Source organism: Phyllostomus discolor, chromosome 11 (assembly GCF_004126475.2).
Source record: "Phyllostomus discolor isolate MPI-MPIP mPhyDis1 chromosome 11, mPhyDis1.pri.v3, whole genome shotgun sequence".
NCBI lineage: Eukaryota > Metazoa > Chordata > Mammalia > Chiroptera > Phyllostomidae > Phyllostomus > Phyllostomus discolor.
In genome coordinates this window covers 64,208,005-64,227,137 of record NC_040913.2, presented here as the reverse complement: position 1 = coordinate 64,227,137, position 19,133 = coordinate 64,208,005, and the positions used below count along the sequence as shown (strand labels likewise).

The window sequence follows — 19,133 nt, the reverse complement described above, 5'->3', positions numbered from 1 at the left end:
CAGTCTCCGGCCTCGCTCGCCACCGGCCCCCGCCCCCTGCAGTATCTCCTCCCTCCCCCCCCCCCCACCTCCGACCCCCTCCCTGGCGGAAGCTCCGAGCTCAATTAATTGAGTCAAAGGCGGGAGGGAACTGCCCTCCGCTCAGCATCTGGCCCCCGCCCCTTCTGCGCGCCCCTTTTCCCGCCCTGGGTGGCATCTCCTCCGCCGGCATCCACAACTAGCCTCTGATTAATGAGGCTTAGACCGGCCCCCACCCTGGCCGGACCCAGGCCTCCGCTGGAGAGGGAGGGGACGGCGGGAAAGGCAGCCCGCGGAGAAAGGGAGCAGGCGGGGGAGGTGTGCGCCCGCCTTACGCCCGCGCCCATTGGTCGCTTGCCCCGTCCATCGGGGGGCGTGTCGCCAATTGGGGCAGTGGGGCGGGGCGGCCGCGCAGTGTGTGCCTGCGTAACGCCGAGTCACATGTTGTTTTGCTCTTCTTAGTTCAGTCACTCGGTGCGCGATGTGTTACTCACTGTGCGGCGGGGACGGCGACGAGCCCGGGTCGCCGTTGGCAGCAGCAGCAGCTCTGGCAGCGCGGCAGACCCTGAGTGCCCAGGCGTACCCCGGCACTCCGGAGCGCGGTGCGGCAGCGGGACTGGTGCGGCCCTGCGAGCCTTAGTCTCGGCCCCTCGACTTGGGGACCCCGACTCTCCGCCCAACCAGCGAGTCCCCAGGCGCCGCCCGAGAGCCTGAGAGGCAGCAGCCGCGGGCAGCCGGGCCAGGAGGCGGCCACCGCTGCCGCTGGGCATCCTCTGGGGCCCCAGAGCGTGGAGGGCGCTGCGCACGGCTCGGCGCGGCCCCCCGCCGGCCTCTCCGAACCTTCCCCACCTCCTGGGCCCAAGGGACACGGGCTCGAGAAGACGAGCTGGGGTAGAGGGAGCCGCCCCCGCCTGCGCCCTCTCTGCTCCCCCCTGAGCCCCTTTACACCGGGCTGGGCAGCACGGCCTGAAGTGCCCGCGATGGCGAGCCCGCCGCTGCACGGCCCCCCCGGGCCGGCGGGCAGCGACGGCCCCAACCTCAACAACAACAACAACAACAACAACCACAGCGTGCGCAAGTGCGGCTACCTGCGCAAGCAGAAGCACGGCCACAAACGCTTTTTCGTGCTGCGCGGGCCCGGCGCGAGCGGCGAGGAGGCAACGGCGGGTGGGGGTCCAGCACCGCAGCCTCCGCGGCTCGAGTACTACGAGAACGAGAAGAAGTGGCGGAGCAAGGCGGGCGCCCCGAAGCGGGTCATCTCGCTCGACTGCTGCCTGAACATCAACAAGCGCGCCGACGCCAAGCACAAGTACCTGATCGCCCTCTACACCAAGGACGAGTACTTTGCCGTGGCGGCCGAGAACGAGCAGGAGCAGGAGGGCTGGTACCGCGCGCTCACCGACCTGGTCAGCGAGGGCCGCGCTGGTGCCGGCGACTCGACCCTCTCCTCCATCACCACCGGGTCCTGCAGTGCCTCTTTGCCTGGCGCCCTGGGCGGCTCAGCGGGTGCTGATGAGAGCTACGGGCTGGTGGCGCCCGCCACATCAGTCTACCGCGAGGTATGGCAGGTGAACCTGAAGCCAAAGGGTTTGGGCCAAAGCAAGAACTTGACAGGCGTCTACCGCCTGTGTCTGTCCGCTCGCACTATTGGTTTCGTAAAGCTGAACTGTGAGCAGCCGTCGGTGACGCTGCAGCTCATGAACATCCGCCGCTGCGGCCACTCGGACAGCTTCTTCTTCATCGAGGTGGGCCGCTCAGCTGTCACCGGCCCTGGCGAGCTGTGGATGCAGGCCGACGACTCGGTGGTGGCCCAGAACATCCATGAGACCATCCTGGAGGCCATGAAAGCACTCAAGGAGCTCTTCGAGTTCCGGCCGCGCAGCAAGAGCCAGTCGTCGGGCTCCTCAGCCACACATCCCATTAGCGTCCCCGGCGCTCGCAGGCACCACCACCTGGTCAACCTGCCCCCCAGCCAGACTGGCCTGGTGCGCCGCTCACGCACCGACAGCCTGGCTGCCACCCCGCCGGCTACCAAATGCAGCTCATGCCGGGTGCGCACGGCCAGCGAGGGCGACGGCGGCACGGCGGCGGGAACGGGGGCGGCGGGTGGAAGGCCCGTGTCGGTGGCTGGGAGCCCCCTGAGCCCCGGGCCGGTGCGCGTGCCCCTGAGCCGCTCGCACACCCTGAGCGGTGGCTGCGGTAGCCGTGTGAGCAAGGTGACACTGCCTCCGGCAGGGGGCGCCCTGCAACACAGCCGCTCCATGTCCATGCCCGTGGCGCATTCGCCCCCGGCAGCCACCAGCCCAGGCAGTCTTTCGTCCAGCAGCGGGCATGGTTCGGGCTCCTACCCACTGCCTCCGGGTCCGCACACGCACCTGCAGCATCCTCTGCACCACCACACGAGCCAGCGGCCCTCCAGTGGCAGCGCCTCAGCCTCTGGCTCCCCCAGCGATCCCGGCTTCATGTCCTTGGATGAGTACGGCTCCAGCCCTGGGGATTTGAGAGCCTTCTGCAGCCACAGAAGCAACACACCTGAGTCCATTGCCGAGACACCCCCGGCGAAGGATGGGAGTGGGAGCGAGCTATACGGGTACATGACCATGGACAGGCCCCTGAGCCACTGTGGCCGCCCCTACCGTCGGGTCTCAGGGGATGGAGCTCAGGACTTGGACAGAGGGCTGAGGAAGAGGACTTACTCCCTGACCACACCTGCTCGGCAGCGGCCGGTGCCCCAGCCCTCCTCTGCATCTCTGGATGAATACACTCTCATGCGGGCCACCTTCTCTGGCAGCTCAGGCCGCCTCTGCCCAACCTGCCCGACATCTTCTCCCAAAGTGGCCTACCACCCTTATCCTGAAGACTACGGCGATATTGAGATTGGGTCCCATAGGAGCTCCAGCAGTAACTTGGGCACGGACGATGGTTACATGCCCATGACCCCTGGCGTGGCCCTCATGGGTGGTGGCAGTGGCAGCTGCAAGAGTGACGACTACATGCCCATGAGCCCCACCAGTGTGTCTGCCCCCAAGCAGATCCTGCAGCCACGGGCTGCTGCTGCTGCAGCCTTGCCCCCCACTGGACCTGCAGTGCCGGCACCCGCCAATGCGGCAGGCAGGGCCTTTCCAGAGAACGGGGCCAGCTACAAAGCTAGCTCCCCGGCTGAAAGTTCTCCCGAGGACAGTGGATACATGCGTATGTGGTGTGGCTCCAAGCTGTCCATGGAGAACACCGACAGCAAGCTGCTTCCCAACGGGGACTACCTCAACATGTCCCCCAGCGACGCGGGCACTTCAGAGACCCCACCCGACTTCTTCTCGGCAGCCTTGCATGGCGGAGAGATGCTCAGGGGTGTCCCTGGCTACTGCTACAGCTCTTTGCCCCGCTCCTACAAGGCTCCCTACACTTGCAGTGGGGACAATGACCAGTATGTGCTCATGAGCTCCCCCGTGGGTCGCATCCTGGAAGAGGAGAGGCTGGAACCTCAGGCCAGTGTGGCGACCACGCAGTCGGCCAGCGCCCTTGTGGCTGGGGTCAGTGGGATTGGGCACACCCAGCCTCCTCACTCCGCAGTGCCTTCTCCAGGGAGGCTAGGTGGCAGCGGCAGTAGCCGCCCAGAGGGCTTCCTGAACCAGCGTTGCCGGGCAGTGAGGCCCACGCGCCTATCCCTGGAGGGGCTGCAGACCTTACCCAGCATGCACGAGTACCCTCTACCGTCGGAGCCCAAAAGTCCCGGAGAGTATATCAATATTGACTTTGGGGAGTCTGGAGCCCGCTTGTCACCGCCTGCCCCTCCGCTGCTGGCTTCGGCAGCCTCATCCTCTTCGCTGCTGTCTGCCAGCAGCCCAGCCTCTTCCCTGGGCTCTGGCACCCCAGGAACTAGCAGCGACAGCCGGCAACGCTCACCACTCTCTGACTACATGAACCTCGACTTCAGTTCGCCCAAGTCACCCAAACCTGGTACCCAGACTGGTGACCCAGTGGGCTCCTTGGATGCCCTCCTATCTCCCGATGCCTCCTCCCGGTACCCGCCACTGCCCCCACGCCCTGCTGCCCCCTCCTCCTTGAAGTCACAGCCACCTCCCCCACCCTCCCCGGGAGAGTTGTACCGCCTGCCTCCTGCATCCACTCCCCAAGGCCCCAGTGCTGCCTCCTCTTCGTCCTCGGAGACTGGGGACAATGGTGACTACACCGAGATGGCCTTTGGCGTGGCTGCCACCCCGCCACAACCCATCGTGGCCCCCCCAAAGCCAGAAGGTGCCCGTGTGACCAGCCCCACATCTGGCATGAAGAGGCTGAGTCTCATGGATCAGGTGTCTGGAGTTGAGGCCTTTCTGCAGGCTGGCCAGCCCCCAGACCCACATCGGGGGGCCAAGGTCATCCGTGCAGACCCGCAGGGGGGCCGCCGCCGCCACAGCTCTGAGACCTTTTCCTCAACCACCACTGTGACTCCCGTGTCTCCATCCTTTGCCCACAACCCGAAGCGCCACAACTCGGCCTCGGTGGAAAATGTCTCTCTCAGGAAAAGCAGCGAAGGGGGTGGCAGCGGTGTCCTCAGTGGGGGCGATGAGCCCCCTCCATCTCCCCACCAGTTGCAACCACAGCTCACCCAGCAGGCTCGGCCATGGACACCAAGTCAGCCTGGGGGCCTGGTTGGCTGCCCTGGGGGCAGTGGCTCTCCAATGCGCAGGGAGACGTCTGCTGGCTTTCAGAATGGCCTCAACTACATCGCCATCGATGTGAGAGATGAGCCAGGGTCCTCGCCACCCCAGCAGCAACACCCCCAATCGCAGCATCCGCATCCCCAGCCAGGCGACAAGAGCGCCTGGGGCCGGACCCGTAGCCTTGGGGGTCTCATCAGCACTGTGGGGGCTGGCAGTGCTGGTGGGGTGGTTGGGGGGCCAGGCCCTGGAGCCCTGCCTTCCAACACCTATGCCAGCATCGACTTCTTGTCCCATCACCTGAAGGAGGCCACCATTGTGAAAGGTGAGACCCTTTGAGCTTATGGCTGGCGGGAGGAAGGGAGGGAAAGTGGGTGAGCTTCTGTGGGTTCATTCCTCTTCCCTTTTTTGGTACCTTGACCTAAATGCCAAAGTTTGGCCCTGGCTTCTTGTTTTGTTTTACTTTTGGCTCCCGTGTCCTCCTGTTTCCCCAAAGACCTTGCCAAAAGCAGTCAAGTCATCTTTGAGTTGAGTGTGAAGCTTCCTACTCAGGAGACTACTATTTGCTTTTTGGCCCGACATCTTTCTTCTTTTCCACAGTCCTCTTCCCGTCTGTTAACACTGGACATGCTTCCCTGGTCACCACCCGTAAGAGGTAGCGAATACAGACTTCTTGATCTGAGAGTGGGAAAGTTGTGCTAGGAAGGGCCCTGAACTTCTGACTGCTCCCTGGCTGGTAACCTTCACTTTTTGTTTTCCTGGAACCACACCCCACCTGATTCTTGCTGAGCCTAAAGTTTATAAAAACAGGCCCAAAAGTCACTTAGGAAATGAGCATCCATCTTTTGTGACTGCCAAAAGGAACAATTAACCATTTATAGTTTAAACATAAACTATAGGGGCTCTTCTCTCAGAGACATTCTTTTTTTCCTAAGAGGCTGAAATAGTAATCTTGCTGAAACACAGCTTAAAAGAAGCTCTCAAACTTGAGCTTACCTGGGAGTCACCTGGAGACTCTGCTGAAACCAGAGTGGCTGGGCTGTGTAAAGCCTTAGAGATTCTGATGCAGGGAGTATGCAGCGAGCCTGGGGTGTGGCCCCAGAATGTGCTCTTCTAAGTTGTCCGGGGGTTGTGCTGATGCTGCTGGTTGGGGGACCATCCTCTGAGGACCTTGCCCCAGGTTAGACCGGCCAGAGGAGGTTTGAGGAATTACCTATTGGGCCTCACCCCAGACACACTCAAGTAAAGCATCCAGTGGGCAGAGCCCAGATATGAGCATTTTTCAGTTGCCCAGGTAATAATGTGGTGCCAGGATTGAGAATCAGTGCTTTAGAGAAGACAAGTGAAGACAGCAACATGGGGCTTTTCAAGAACAATTGGATAAGATGGAGCCCCGTATGTTCTTCACATTCTCATCAAATATCCATGAGGAGAGAGAGACTGCTTGCTTTGCAGCTGGTGGCAGATCCTGTCTCAAACTTTTAATGATGAGAGGGGGGAGAGAGAGAGAAATAGAGGGGTTGAGGGTGTTTAAGCGAGTTTCTTAATTTTGTAGCTGCTTCTGTGCAGGGCTGCTAGTAAGAAGGAGGCTCTGTGGGATCCACAGAGCACATAGTAGTGGATGCCCTCCTCGATATTTGCCTAAGGTCAGTAGTCTGCATGGGGTTTCAACAAGATGATGATCAAGGTGGCCTGGGGATCCATATGCCTTTTGTTCTTAAAGTAAACAGACTAGTTTAATGCTGCTATTAAAATACACTATTTTAATACTCCTTTTTAAATGCAGCATATGTTTGATGATGTCCATGGGGTTTAAAATTGTAGCTGTAGGGTAAATGCTCAGTTATTCTAATGTAACAGAGGAAGAGCTATTTATATTTTTATTAAAACCATATGATAAAAGATAAAAAGAATCACAGAATTATCAGGAGTGTGGTGTTTCAGCATCTAATTAAATCATTTGGAAGTTGTGAGAATATGTCCCATAAATGATGAATCTCAGCTGAAAGTCACTTTACCTGGAGTTACAATAAGCACTACAGGTACCCCTGAAAAATAATAGCTAGTGTGTCAGGGAGTTCAGGATTAGTTGCCTTTCAAGACACAGACCATATAAACACAGCAGCATAATTAGAATTATACACTAAAAAATACACACACACACACAAACACACTTATTTGGTATGCTCAAATGGGTATATGCCACAGTGAACATGAAAGTACATTTTGCTGAAATCTGATTCTGATCAGAAAAACAGTCTGAGAACATAACACCTTTTACTGCTTTTGGTGGAGTAGGCGGTTAAAACCTGGACTGGATTCAGGAGGGCCCCAGGAGTGGGTTCTTTCAGTAACAGGAGGAGTGAGCTAAAGTGTGCGTCTACAGGCCTGAAAGGATTGGAGGCCTTTTTGATAACATGGATACATTCAGAAATGTGATTCATGTATGATATAATGCCCTTTTCAGACTGGGGAAAATTTTAAACTGCAAGAGATAAGTTTAGTTAGAGACCCGATTTAGCTTGTTTTGTTTAAGATTTCCCACCAGTATAAAATTCCTTTCAACCTATAGGATTCAGGATTTTGAAATCAAAAAAGCAGTTTGTATGTTTCACGGTGGCTGAACAAAGATGAGAGATCATTTTGGTTGCTGTTTTTCCAGAGTCTGTGGGGGCATGATGGTAAATACCCTTTTAAGAAGGAAAAGGGCTCTTTTCAAGCAAAATTGATAAATGCAATTGATCCATTGTGCCAAAACCACATTTTAAAAAAGGGACCACATGCTAAGTGGGCTTCTAGTAAACTCGTTTGAACACAGAGAACAGTAGAGTAGGAAACAAGATTGTGTCATCTTAATGTGGAAGCTAAATTGGTCTGTGATGCCAGGAGAATATTTAGAAACTCAAAGTGAGCATGCACTTTACATCTACCTCGTGTATGCCCAGGGACATCTGTTTGGGGTGCTCGTGGACACAGAGCTCACAGGACATTAGTGTCCTCTGAGAAAATATTGCTGGAAGGAAGACTTACAAAGCATTTCTTTGAAGAGGAAATAAATAAAGAACTTCCTAGGTCACTTGTGTGCACTGCCCTGGTTCTCAGAAGTGGCACATGTTTGTTTCCACTTGGAGCTTCTTGGGTTCCGTGTGGAAAAAGTACAGATTAATTTGGAGTCACTTGGGTAGTGTTTGGTATTTGCATAAGTGGTGACGAAGATTAAGGTTCCCGCAGTGCTTGATAGCTGTTTACAAAAGAATTGGGAGTGGAGGCGGGGTTTCAATGCTAAAGCCAATGAAAAGCTAGTACACGTTAGGTTTATGTATATAATATAAATATATTAGTCCAGAAAAAATAAAAATTTAACTCCAAAGTATGTATCTCATTTGGGAGTAGGGAAAGGTTATTTACCATCTGTTTTGCGTGTGTATATGTAGAAAAATCAATCTGCTAGCGTGTTGTTGAAGTGGAAGTATGTTACTGAATTTACTATTCTTTAAAGCTGTTTTTTAAAATTAACTTTTATATATTTTTGTGTTTTGATTATAGACTGATACATATCATAAAATACACTATTTTAATACTCCTTTTTTTAGTGGGATTTTTATTCTAAAATTGTTTTTTCGGTGTGTATATGGCAGATTAGATAAGAATTGCCACAGAAAGCATCTGTATTTAAATTTTATTTGATAAAAGGGACTGTTTATTCATATCCTATGTGAATGGAATAAGAGAAATGTTTTTACTGGAACAATAGAGTTATGATTCATCTTTAAAGGTATTGCCTGCTGAAGTCTTAAAGCAAAGAACTTGAATACTTTTAGAATTCCAGTGAGATTGCTTGACAAAGCAATACCCTTTATTTTTTCTGTTTTTGCTGGCCAGCCCTTGTCATAATAAGATGATAATGTGCACTGGTGCTGCTCTTACCCTATTCCCAGGAACAGACAACTAAGGTGCTAATGACAAAGCTGTCATTTAGAATGGAAGGGCAGATAAAGTGCTTCCCAGATAAGGTCAAGTTAAAGGAGTTCATCATCACCAAGCCCTTATTATATGAAATGTTAAAGGGACGTATCTGAGAAAAAGAAGATCAAAACTATGAACAGTAAAATGGCAACAAACCCACAACTATCAGCTGAACCTAAAAAGACAAAAGCAAACTAAGCAAATAACTAGAACAGGAACAGAATTACAAAAACGGAGATCACATGGAGGGTTACCAGCTGGGAGGGGGCGGGGAGGGGAGAAAATAAAGGAAAAGGTACAGGGAATAAGCATAATTGGTAGGTAAAAAAAGACAGGGGGAAGTTAAGAATAGTGTAGGAAATGGAGAAGCCAATGAACTTACATGTACGACCCATGGACATGAACTAAGGGGGGGATGCTGGTGGGAGTGGAGGTGCAGGGTAGAGGGAAATAAAGGGGAGGAAAAAAAATGGGACAACTATAATAGCATAATCAATAAAATATACTTAAAAAGAAAACACACAGAGGCTTTCATGAATGAAAGTCACATGACTTGTTCTATTTCCTTTATTGAAAGAGAAACCTTTACAAAAATAGTACTTTGCAGAAGGAAGCATGCACAGCCTGTGGAACACTAAACCAGAAATCAGGAAACCAGGTTTCTAGTTGCTGATCTTAATGAGTCATTGTGTGACTAGATGGAGGACATTTAATCCCTTTTCTCACTTTCTCTGTCTGTAAAATGGGATAATTATAAGCCTCTCCCTTCTGTATCACAGGGTCACTGGGAGGTCCGAGGAATAGTAAACATTAAGAGTGGTTAAGCTCTTCTAAAGAAATGTGCTAATATGTTCAGTGATGCTATTGATACTTAACTACCTTGAAACTATGAGCATATATAGGAAAGACACTTTTGTAAATGGTTCTCTTAATTTAAAAAATGGAGCCATTCAATACCTTCTTAAGAAATCTTTGCCTTTTCTGCTTGATTGCTGGTTTCACCTCAGTCTCCAAGAACCATTATTTTTTCTCCCTCTTTATTTAACCTGAGAATTTTTTCATAGATAATTATCGATTGTAAGGAAGGACTGTTTTAAATTACATAGTAAATTAACAAGGAAAATAGCGTCATAATCCTGAAACTATACTAAGACCATACTTTTGATTTGTTTACATATTAAGAGATATTGTCAAGCTCCGAGTTTCACTCTTTGGGTTGATTTAATTAGGGTGGTCACTGCTGCACTGTTTTGATTTGTTTGGTTGTCAAACACAGCAGGAAAACCTCTAGTGTTTGGTTCTTCTGTTCTTCCACAGACCCCTTCCCCCCAAAAGAAATGTTAATAGATAATTAATGTCTTATGTTCTTTTGAACTGTTAGTGTCCAAATGAAGCTCTTTCTGAAGTAGAGAACTTGGAGAAGTTTTAGTAACAGCTCAGGTATAATGGGTTTTCTGTTAGAATTCCCACTAATGCATTTTCTGTAGAAGCATAGTTCCAAGAGCTAGTTAACTTTTGGTATCAGATTTGGCAAGTGGAGAGGTTTCTTTGTTTTGTTTTTTTGGGTAGTACAGAATCAAGTGTTCCCGTTTCACCTTAGAAACTTAAGGGAAAATGTAACTTTACTCTTTTATCTGCATTGCCAAGTAGAGTGGGGGAAACACTCAGAGGGAAGCAAAGCATTGCGCCCTGCCCCGCAGCCAGTGCTTCTCCGCGGCCACTGTAGTGGTGAATTCTCTGCAGGCTTGACTGCAGCCCGGAGTAGGATGTGTGTTTCAGTACAAGTTGGGCAAGGCGTTTTCATGTTGCATTTTAATAAACAGATGAAGGAAATTTCCAAGTTTCTGTAAATCAGTTGATGCTATTTGTCAGTGGCAGGTTTTGTGAAAACATTGCTATCACAATTTAGATGGTAACATTCTTTCTGTGTTAATTTTGTTGATTTGAACGTGTTCTTTGAGATTGCAATGGTTATTTTGAATTATTCCAGGTAGATTACTGTAGACAAGAGCTCAGTGGTAGATTTTTTTTTTTTTGTGAATGGGTGAAGTCATCACTTAAGGTGGAGGAAATGCTGAGGTTGATAATTGCTACTTATTTGATTTTTTTCTAGGTAGCTACAGAGACTTATATTAATTGTGCACTAAAGTAAAAGACACAGAAGTGACTAGAGGGAGTTAGAGTTAGTGTTGTGTATTGCTTGGTGGGTACAGATAATACAAAATACTTTTCTGCATTGTATTAGAATTGAATTTGTTGAATTGTGCTGAGATATAATTTGGTAAAACTTATAGGCAGCCTGTTTACACATGATAAAATAGTCAATTTAAGGATTCTGATTTCTATTGGATTAGAAAAACATTAACTTTTTACAAAGTTACTTATACATGTCCACAGACTTTATAAAATTCGATCTGGCAATTATATCTTCAAACTTGGCCCAGTTTTCTTATGCTGTCTGCATTATTTATAGCCACAGACAAGATTTATAGGATATTTTTTACTCATCATGCTGTTACTGGAATTTGGAATATTTGGTCAAATATTTTAATCCACACTATACTTTAGAGACAAATGATCACATGCATAGCACTTTGTAAACACCAGGTTTTTAGTATTGGTTTAAAGAGTATCAAATTTTCTAGAAATAAACTATTTTAGGATGGTGTAAGTGTGTGTTTCTGTAGTTCTGCTCTAAAAGGCTTGTTGTGGAGGTTTTCATAATTGAAACTAAATACTAAATTCAAATACTAAAGAATGATGTGTTCTCTAATTATGTTAAAACTTTATAACCTTAATATAATTATACTCATACAGTTACTTTAACCTATCCATATGGTATTGATAGAAATAATTCAGTGAATGATTATGGTGTAGTATTAAATTTCAGTTTTTCAATGAGTAAAAACAGTGATTATGATAGATTTCATTATATTAAGCGATTTGAATAGTTACCTTAAAATCCATATGTTTATGTGGAGAATGACTTATGCTTTTGCATAGCATTAATAGATAACCTATAATACAGGGTGGGACAAAAATAGGTTTACAGTGGTTTGTATGGGAAATAATATAATAATTAATAAAGAATAGTACAAGAGTAAACCCTTTGTTTCACATATTCACAACTGTAAACCTACTTCTTCCCCACCCTATATTTGTGAATGTGACATAGTGCAAATTTATGCAAATTTAGAAGTAGTTACTTAAGTCAGTCTATCTTTTGCTTCCAAATTATAACTAACAATCCCAGAACTTGGTGGGCAGTGAAGGGTTTTTGAAAGAATGCTACTGAAATTGGAGGTGATAAAAATGTAACCATTATTCTGATCAATATTAAAATATAAGAAAAAAAGAAGTACACACCCCTCTCCCCTTTGGAGCAGAAGAATTATTTAAAATTCAAAAGGTGTTTTTCTTCACTTCATAGTGTTAAGACATTTTCATAGACGTAGTATCATGTAATACTCCTAAAACCTTGTGACATGGGCAGGGCCACTTGGATCGCCTTTTTTTTTTTTTTAAATTAAACATGGAGCCTGCGGCTTGGAGAGGTCCAGGGACTTCCCCAGGATTCTGGAGCCAAAAGTAGTGTTGGGCTTAACCAATTCAAAGATGCTTCCAATCCCTAGCCGGTATTCTTTATGTTATATCACATTGTCTCTAAGTTACACACATTGTGTCTGCTTTGGAAGCTCATATACAATAGTTACATTAGGATTTTATTGTAGACTTTACCTTAGGCAACTTGCAAATTAACATTTTGTTTTTTATTTCATTTGGGTGATAGTTACTTAATTTCTCTTTTTTTTAAAGCAGATTTTTAAAAAGATTTTATTTATTTTTAGAGAGGGAAGGGAGGGAGAGAGACAGAGAGACAGAGGGACAGAGGGAAACATCAATGTGCGGTTGCTGGGGGTTATGGCCTGCAACCCAGGAATGTACCCTGGCTGGGAATCGAACCTGCAACACTTTGGTTCACAAGCCCTCGCTCAATCCACTGAGCTACGCCAGCCAGGGCTAATTTCTCTTTTTTTTATGCGTTATTCATTCAGAGAAAAATGGGGACATTTAATCAAAAAGACTGACATTGAAGGAAAAACCCCTACTTTTTTAAACCAGTTTTTACACCTGACAGTTTGAAAAGCTAAAGATTTGGTATTACTTTCAAGGCTCTCATTGTGTCAGTGAATTTTAGGGTCCAGGGAAGTGGTTGGTTGGTCACCTGTTCTGAGGGTCTCCTGTCTCACATCCTAGACTTCCGAAGTGATCTGCAAGGTGGAAAATTTATATTCCTTCCCCCATATTTGTTTCAGTGAAGCAACCTATATATTATATTTGATAATATACCTCTACCCCGCCCCTCCCTACCAAATACATTAAAACTCGACCTTGCTGGCGTAGCTCAGTGGATTGAGCTCGGGCTGGGAACCAAAGTGTCCCAGGTTCGATTCCCAGCCAGGGTACATACCTGGGTTGCAGGTCATGACCCCCAGCAACCGCACATTGATGTTTCTCTCTCTCTCTCTATCTCCCTCCCTTCCCTCTCTAAAAATAAGCAAATAAAATCTTAAAAAAAACAACAACAAAAAAACTCTTTCCACACAGTGTGGTGACAATCAGAAAAAAAGTTTTTACACACACACAGGTTGTTTTGAGGGAAAAGGGTTGGGAGCCATTGGTATAATGTAACTTATTTTAAGGTTGTGAAAACAGAGCCGGAGGGAGGTCGAGAGTCTTTTCCAAGGTCACTGATTTAATTAGTTGGTAGAGATGTTTGTAAATATTACCAAGAAAGAATAGGGAATTCTCTGTCTCTGTGGGGTTTTTTGTGTACTGATGAATAACCTTTCTCCCAGGATGTGGCCTGTACCCTCTAGAACAATTTAGTATTTGGGGAAGTGGTATTCATCTGTTTATTTTGGAACTTGTTAGTAAATCCTCCCATGCGTAGACCAGGTTTGCTAGTGGGAAATACAGAGTGCGGAGGCCCCCAAGTAAGGAGTGTGTTGTAAGTCAGGGAAACAGGGCCACTCACAACTGTGTGTGAGCAGTGTTATTGACGGGGCCAAAAGATGAAGTTTTTTTGGTAAACACTTAAGATCATGTGCTTGTTTGTAAAAAAAAAAAGAAGATAGAAAATTATTGGGATAATTCAATGTGAAAGACCTCTATTTGGGAAATGTGAATCCTTGCTCTTCGTAGATTGGTTCACGCTGGACCGCTTGATCTGGTACCTAAGGGGTCAGCTTGTGTGTCAGTTGCTGCTTGAGGTGACTTTAAGAAGCATTTATTCTATGAGTAGAATATCATATACTCATTATGCATAAGTCCATTAACAGTTTTCTAAGAAATGAGTCATTAACCTATTTAATGATGAGTTTATTTGAAAACTAACCAATTGGGAATTTGCCTAAGAACCCATAAGTAAATCATCAGTTGTTGCCAGGTGTTCTGAGGAGTGGATTATTTCACTGGTACCCTTTTTTTAAGATATTTTTTTTTTACCGAGAAAAACATTTATCTGAATTTTTATATGAAGAGAGAGAGTTTTTCAGAAGGTGCTGCCTTTCTACTGATATGACTATAACCCCACATTTAAAAGAGTAAAGAAGACCTAAGCAAACAGAAATTCATAAACTGTCCATATTTTTCAGAAATATAATGGGGCGTCTTGGCCTCATGCTCCTGCAGGTGACCCAAGGTTTTGTGTGCATTCACCGTCCGCCTCTGCTGCATCCTAGGAGAGAGTACTTCCTCCCTAGCAGATGGCAGCCTCAGGGCCCTGCGCCTGCATTGACAAGCAGTGTGCAAGAGTAATCTACCCAGTGTCTTTGTTGACAGCAGGCTTGGGATTAGAGACTGTCTGCCTTGCAGGACAAAATAGGGGAAGGCTTTTCCCTTCTATCGGGGATTAATGGAGTGATGAAACTACTCTCCAGGTTAAGAAGAAAGTTCAGAACCCCTTACAGTATTGTATTTGTTGATCACTTACCAAGTTAGGTAGGGAAGCTGACAGGGTAAAGATTCTGATGTGCTCCCTAGGGAATATTCATAAATAAGCCCAAGAGGCTTTCCCCTGCTTGAGGTTTGGATTCCCTCTGTGAAATCTTGCCTTCCTCTGAGGGCCCGGGCATTGAGCTACACTGCTCAGTGCTGGTAGGAGGAAGTCACCAAAAATAGGGACTGAAGTAAGTGGCCATGTGATGCCTCTGGATTCCCAGGTCTGTTGTAGAGCCACCCTCAAACCCGTCATGTGAGTGCCTCCACCCATCCCGGGCCCTGTCGGGGCCCACTTCACATCCTGGCAGGCCCCCTGCTTCCCTTGCCTTGTTCAGGGCTTCCAGAGCCCTGGGGTGGATGGATGAATTGGGGGAAATCGTGAGGTAGGGGGAGAAGTTTGGAAATAGGCCAGGATGTTCTTACTAAATTTAAAAAATGCAAATAATGCGTTAAGAATCTGGACAATAAGCAGGATTAAACAAGGCATGGATTAGAGTGTGATGAGCAGCTTGAACTTGTGGGAAGTTCACCAGTGCAGGCACTAGCACTCTGGTACACTGAGGACACTGTGGGGTTTCTGAACTTGCAAGACAACAGAAATTCCTAGAAGGTGTTAGTGGCCAGTTTCTTACACCACGGCCTGGATGCATTTTAAAAAACTAAATTACTAAAGTGATTTGTGGCAATGTTATGCTTCTGTTTTAGTCTTATATGATAGTAGGTTTTAAAAATTATTTTCCAACATAAAAGTAACCTAAACTAACATTTTTGTATGCAAATAAAACAAAACAAATCTCTTTATATGCTTTTTATATACTTTTCTAGTTATATAGATCAAATAAGTTTCATGAAACCTCTGCAAAAACTTTCATTACTTCACCAGGTAGAATTCTAATAAATGTGTAGTTCAATTGAAAATATTCAGGTGTGCTCTAGAAAAGTATATTAGTTGCAGATCTAATCTTTTCTTTCTTTAGGATATTATAAATCCAGGAGTATAAATTTATATATAGTCAGTTTCAGAAACCTAACTTGAATTAGTTGAGTAAACAAAAGCAAATTTAACATTTTATTAATGAATGGTATAGATATATATGATATGAAAGTCTGACAAGCTTATACACATTAATGAATTTTTAAACATTGTTTAGATTTTATTTATTTTGGCAAATTTTTGAAATAAGCATTTTCTTTTAAAGTTAAACATTTACATAGCTTCCAAATGACATTTTGGTGTTAGGGTCATACCAAAATATTAAAGGTGCCATAGAACTGACTCACCATAATTCTGTTTTACTCCTTATCGTTATTTACTGTTTAGCTTATCAGTAATGCTGGTTTATTAGTAGACTTAGTTCCAAATGAAATAACCACTGCAGTAAAATATCCAAGTTTCCCCAGCATGGAGTGTTTAATTAAGTTTCTGGAACGACTCTGGGTGATAAGCATTCATCTTCACAACTCGAGTCCCTGCAGTTCAGTTGGAGCGTTCAGGAGTCATGGGGTCTTCAGCCATTTCCTAAAGCTGGGAGATGGTTGGGGTTTAAGCCAGCCAATTTACTGAGAAGTCTTTGTGTATCAGCACAGGGGTAGGTGAGCTGGGGGGTTATGGGAAGATGTGAGACAAGCCTCTGTCCCCTCAGCACCTTTGTAGTCAACTTGGACAGCACCAGACTCAAGCTGTTTTCTGGGCAGCCACTGTGAGCCCTTCACTGGGCGCCCACTCTTCAGGCATCCTTGGCAGAAGACAGACAATGGGGTGTCCCTGTTGGGGCTGTGGGTGCACTTGCTGGAAAATTCTGAAGGAACCACTCAAATGTTTAGCATACTTCCTACACAGACTCAGGGTGCATTGGAAGAGGCTGAAATTTATGGATTAGTTTTCTTCTCTGATAAACTATCAGTTTGATTTTGCTGGGGTCCCAGCTCCTTGGGGTCAGCCTGCTCTAAGCTCTTGGCAGCCTTGCCTCATGACTATTCCAGTGTTTCTCTTAGTGCCCAGTCTTTGTTGGCAGTGGTGGTATTCCAGAAACTTCTCAATGCTGGGTTATTGATCCCTTTTCTTGTGCATTCTGAGTCTGCTCTGCTCACCCTTAACTATTGCTTTAGAAAGATACTTCCTCTTTCATCTGTATGGTATGAATTCTTCCTGTGGACTCATCCTTCTTTCTCTGTGCATTCAGAGCTGCACACATAAGAAAGCTCGCACTGAAAATGGGTTTAATATGCTACTTGCACACAACTGTGCCTTTCCACAAAGAGTAAACATTTATATTTTACTTAATATTTTTTCATAAGAATCTATAAACATTTAGTATAATCTTTGTTCTTTTTATATTTTATGCTTTAAAATTGCTTAATTTTGAATCATCCTAGTAATTTCCAAGTAGAATTATGTTTTCTTAAGAAACCCCTATAACAAACAATGTGCAGGTAGCTCTGAAACCTTTTTTTAAAACTGTGTATCCCGTCCTTTTTACAGATATCCATGATCTGTCCAGGAAAGCCCCCTTCTCCTGTGCAGAGGAGGCCTCCTGGCCCCCAGCAGCCCCCTCCACTCATAGCACCTCCTGTTCTGAAAACCTTCCGCTGCGGGACACCCTGCCCTCCGCCACAGCGGCCACTGTGGTCGGATCAGGGCAGTCCCATTTGGCGGGGCAGCTCTGTGTTACCAACCCGTCAGGCTGATGGAGTCGGTTTCAGGTGAGTTTCCTGTCGTTCTTACCTTTTACCACCTTTTATCTGTTCTTTCCAGAAAAAAGAAACAAACAAACAACAACAACAAAAAACAAAACGACAGGAACTTCACTTAAGGGCTGCTTGGGAGGGTAAAAGAGTGGGCTGTGGGGCAGGAGGGATGAGCAGAAAGGGTTAGGTACCCCTCCACCTTTCAAATTCAACCACATTGTTTAACAAGTGGCCTCATCACAAAGAGACCACTTGTTACATGCTAAATACTTTTTAAAAATATTTCACTCATTTGAAATATATTAAAGTACAGGCTAGAAGGAAAAAAAATTGGTTTCCAAGCTAAAAAGATGAAAAGTGAAGGTACTGAGTCTGTAAGTCTACCTTTGGAACCTAGTAAATAAACTTAATGTTGAAATGTGTTCAGAATACGAAGTATTGTAGGTGGTAATAAATGCTCTAGAAAATAAAGTGGGGAAGGGAGAGGAGAAGATGACAACTTGAATGTGGTGAAGAAGTAGGTCTTGTAGATATTTAGAGGGAGAAACCATTTAGGCAGAAGGAATGAGTACTCATGCAAAGGCCTTGGGGCAGAAGATGGCTAGTGTATGTTCCAGGATAAGAAGTAAACCTGTGTAATGAGTGGTGTGCAAAGGCCCTGGGGCAGAGCATTGATCGTTTGTTGCAGCACAAGAAGTAAACCCATGTGGCTGACAAAGAGGGATATGGATGAGAGTCAAAGTGAAGTGAAGGAAGTAATAGGGGCCATGTGGAGCCTGGTCAGCCGTTGTAAGGACGTTAGTTCATATTGAACAGTGTAAAAGAGAACTGCGGTCTCTTTGGAACGCTACGTAGAGCATTTTAAAACTTTTCTGCTGGAGTCATCTCATTCTGTCACAGTGCCTCTTTACTTAGTGACGTATGTGTCTGCCTTTCCATTTCTTTCTCAAAAATAATACATAAGATGTTAAAAAACCTAAGAGTTTTCTAGTGGATTGAAGATACTGAGATGTTATTGAAGTAGGGAAGGCAGCCAGAAATTTTCACAAGATAAACAACAAAATCAAAGTGTGTGTAGTCATAGAATTGCATACCTGATTATACAAACATAAAGCGCCTTGTAATCTGTAAAACATTTTAAAATAGCATTTAATCCTCAGAACCTCCTTTGTTGTTGTTGTTGTTGTTATTATTATTATTATTATTATTATTATTATTTTAAGGACTAGCCCCAGAATGGGGAGAGCTAACCTCGGGTCTGCCGAGGCCACGCTAGGAGGCCTCCTGTTACCTGGTTCTGTGTCTTCTGGGTAACACAGTGCCTTTGTGTGTGTGTGTGTGTGTGTGTGAGAGAGAGAGAGAGAGGGAGAGAGAGAGAGGGAGGGAGGGAGGGAGAGAGAGAGAGAGAGAAGGCGGGGAGGGAGGGAGGGAAATCGTAGGACAAACCCTGGACAAATCTCTTGGAGCTGTGTGGCCTCTCACTTCTAACTCTCCCTGACCCAGGGTTTGCAAATATTCTGCCTTCCTGTAAGGAATTCTAAATTTAGACTATAAGAACAAATTGATTTGATGCTTCAGCTGGTTTGGAAACTAAAATAATTGGTTGTTTATTAGTCTATATACATATTTCATAGAAATCCCACCTTAAAAAGGCTCTGATGGAGTGAGTTTGGAGCTAAGGGTGTAAAATTTGAGAACTGCTGGTTCGCTGCTTGTAAAAGACCCTACTCACCTTTTAGCCTGTCTGTGAGGAAAATACACATTTAATAAATGGATTTGGGTCAGTTATGTCTCTTATCT

General features: G+C 46.3%; 1 protein-coding gene across 2 annotated transcripts in view; it reads left to right on the top strand.

The window, feature by feature from the left end:
* The first annotated feature begins 471 nt into the window (after nt 1-471).
* IRS2 (insulin receptor substrate 2) overlaps nt 472-19,133 on the top strand; it is a 29,454-nt gene continuing 10,792 nt past the window's right edge. Inside the window, exons 1-2 of one of the 2 annotated variants that reach the window (XM_036011454.1) lie at nt 473-5,001; nt 17,128-17,348. In XM_036011454.1, coding sequence (XP_035867347.1) covers nt 999-5,001; nt 17,128-17,333 — 4,209 coding nt within the window. In that variant the 5' untranslated portion in view covers nt 473-998 and the 3' untranslated portion in view covers nt 17,334-17,348. Of the gene's footprint in view, nt 5,002-17,127; nt 17,349-19,133 lie in introns of both variants that reach the window. The other variant, XM_028526349.2, reaches the window with a different exon arrangement.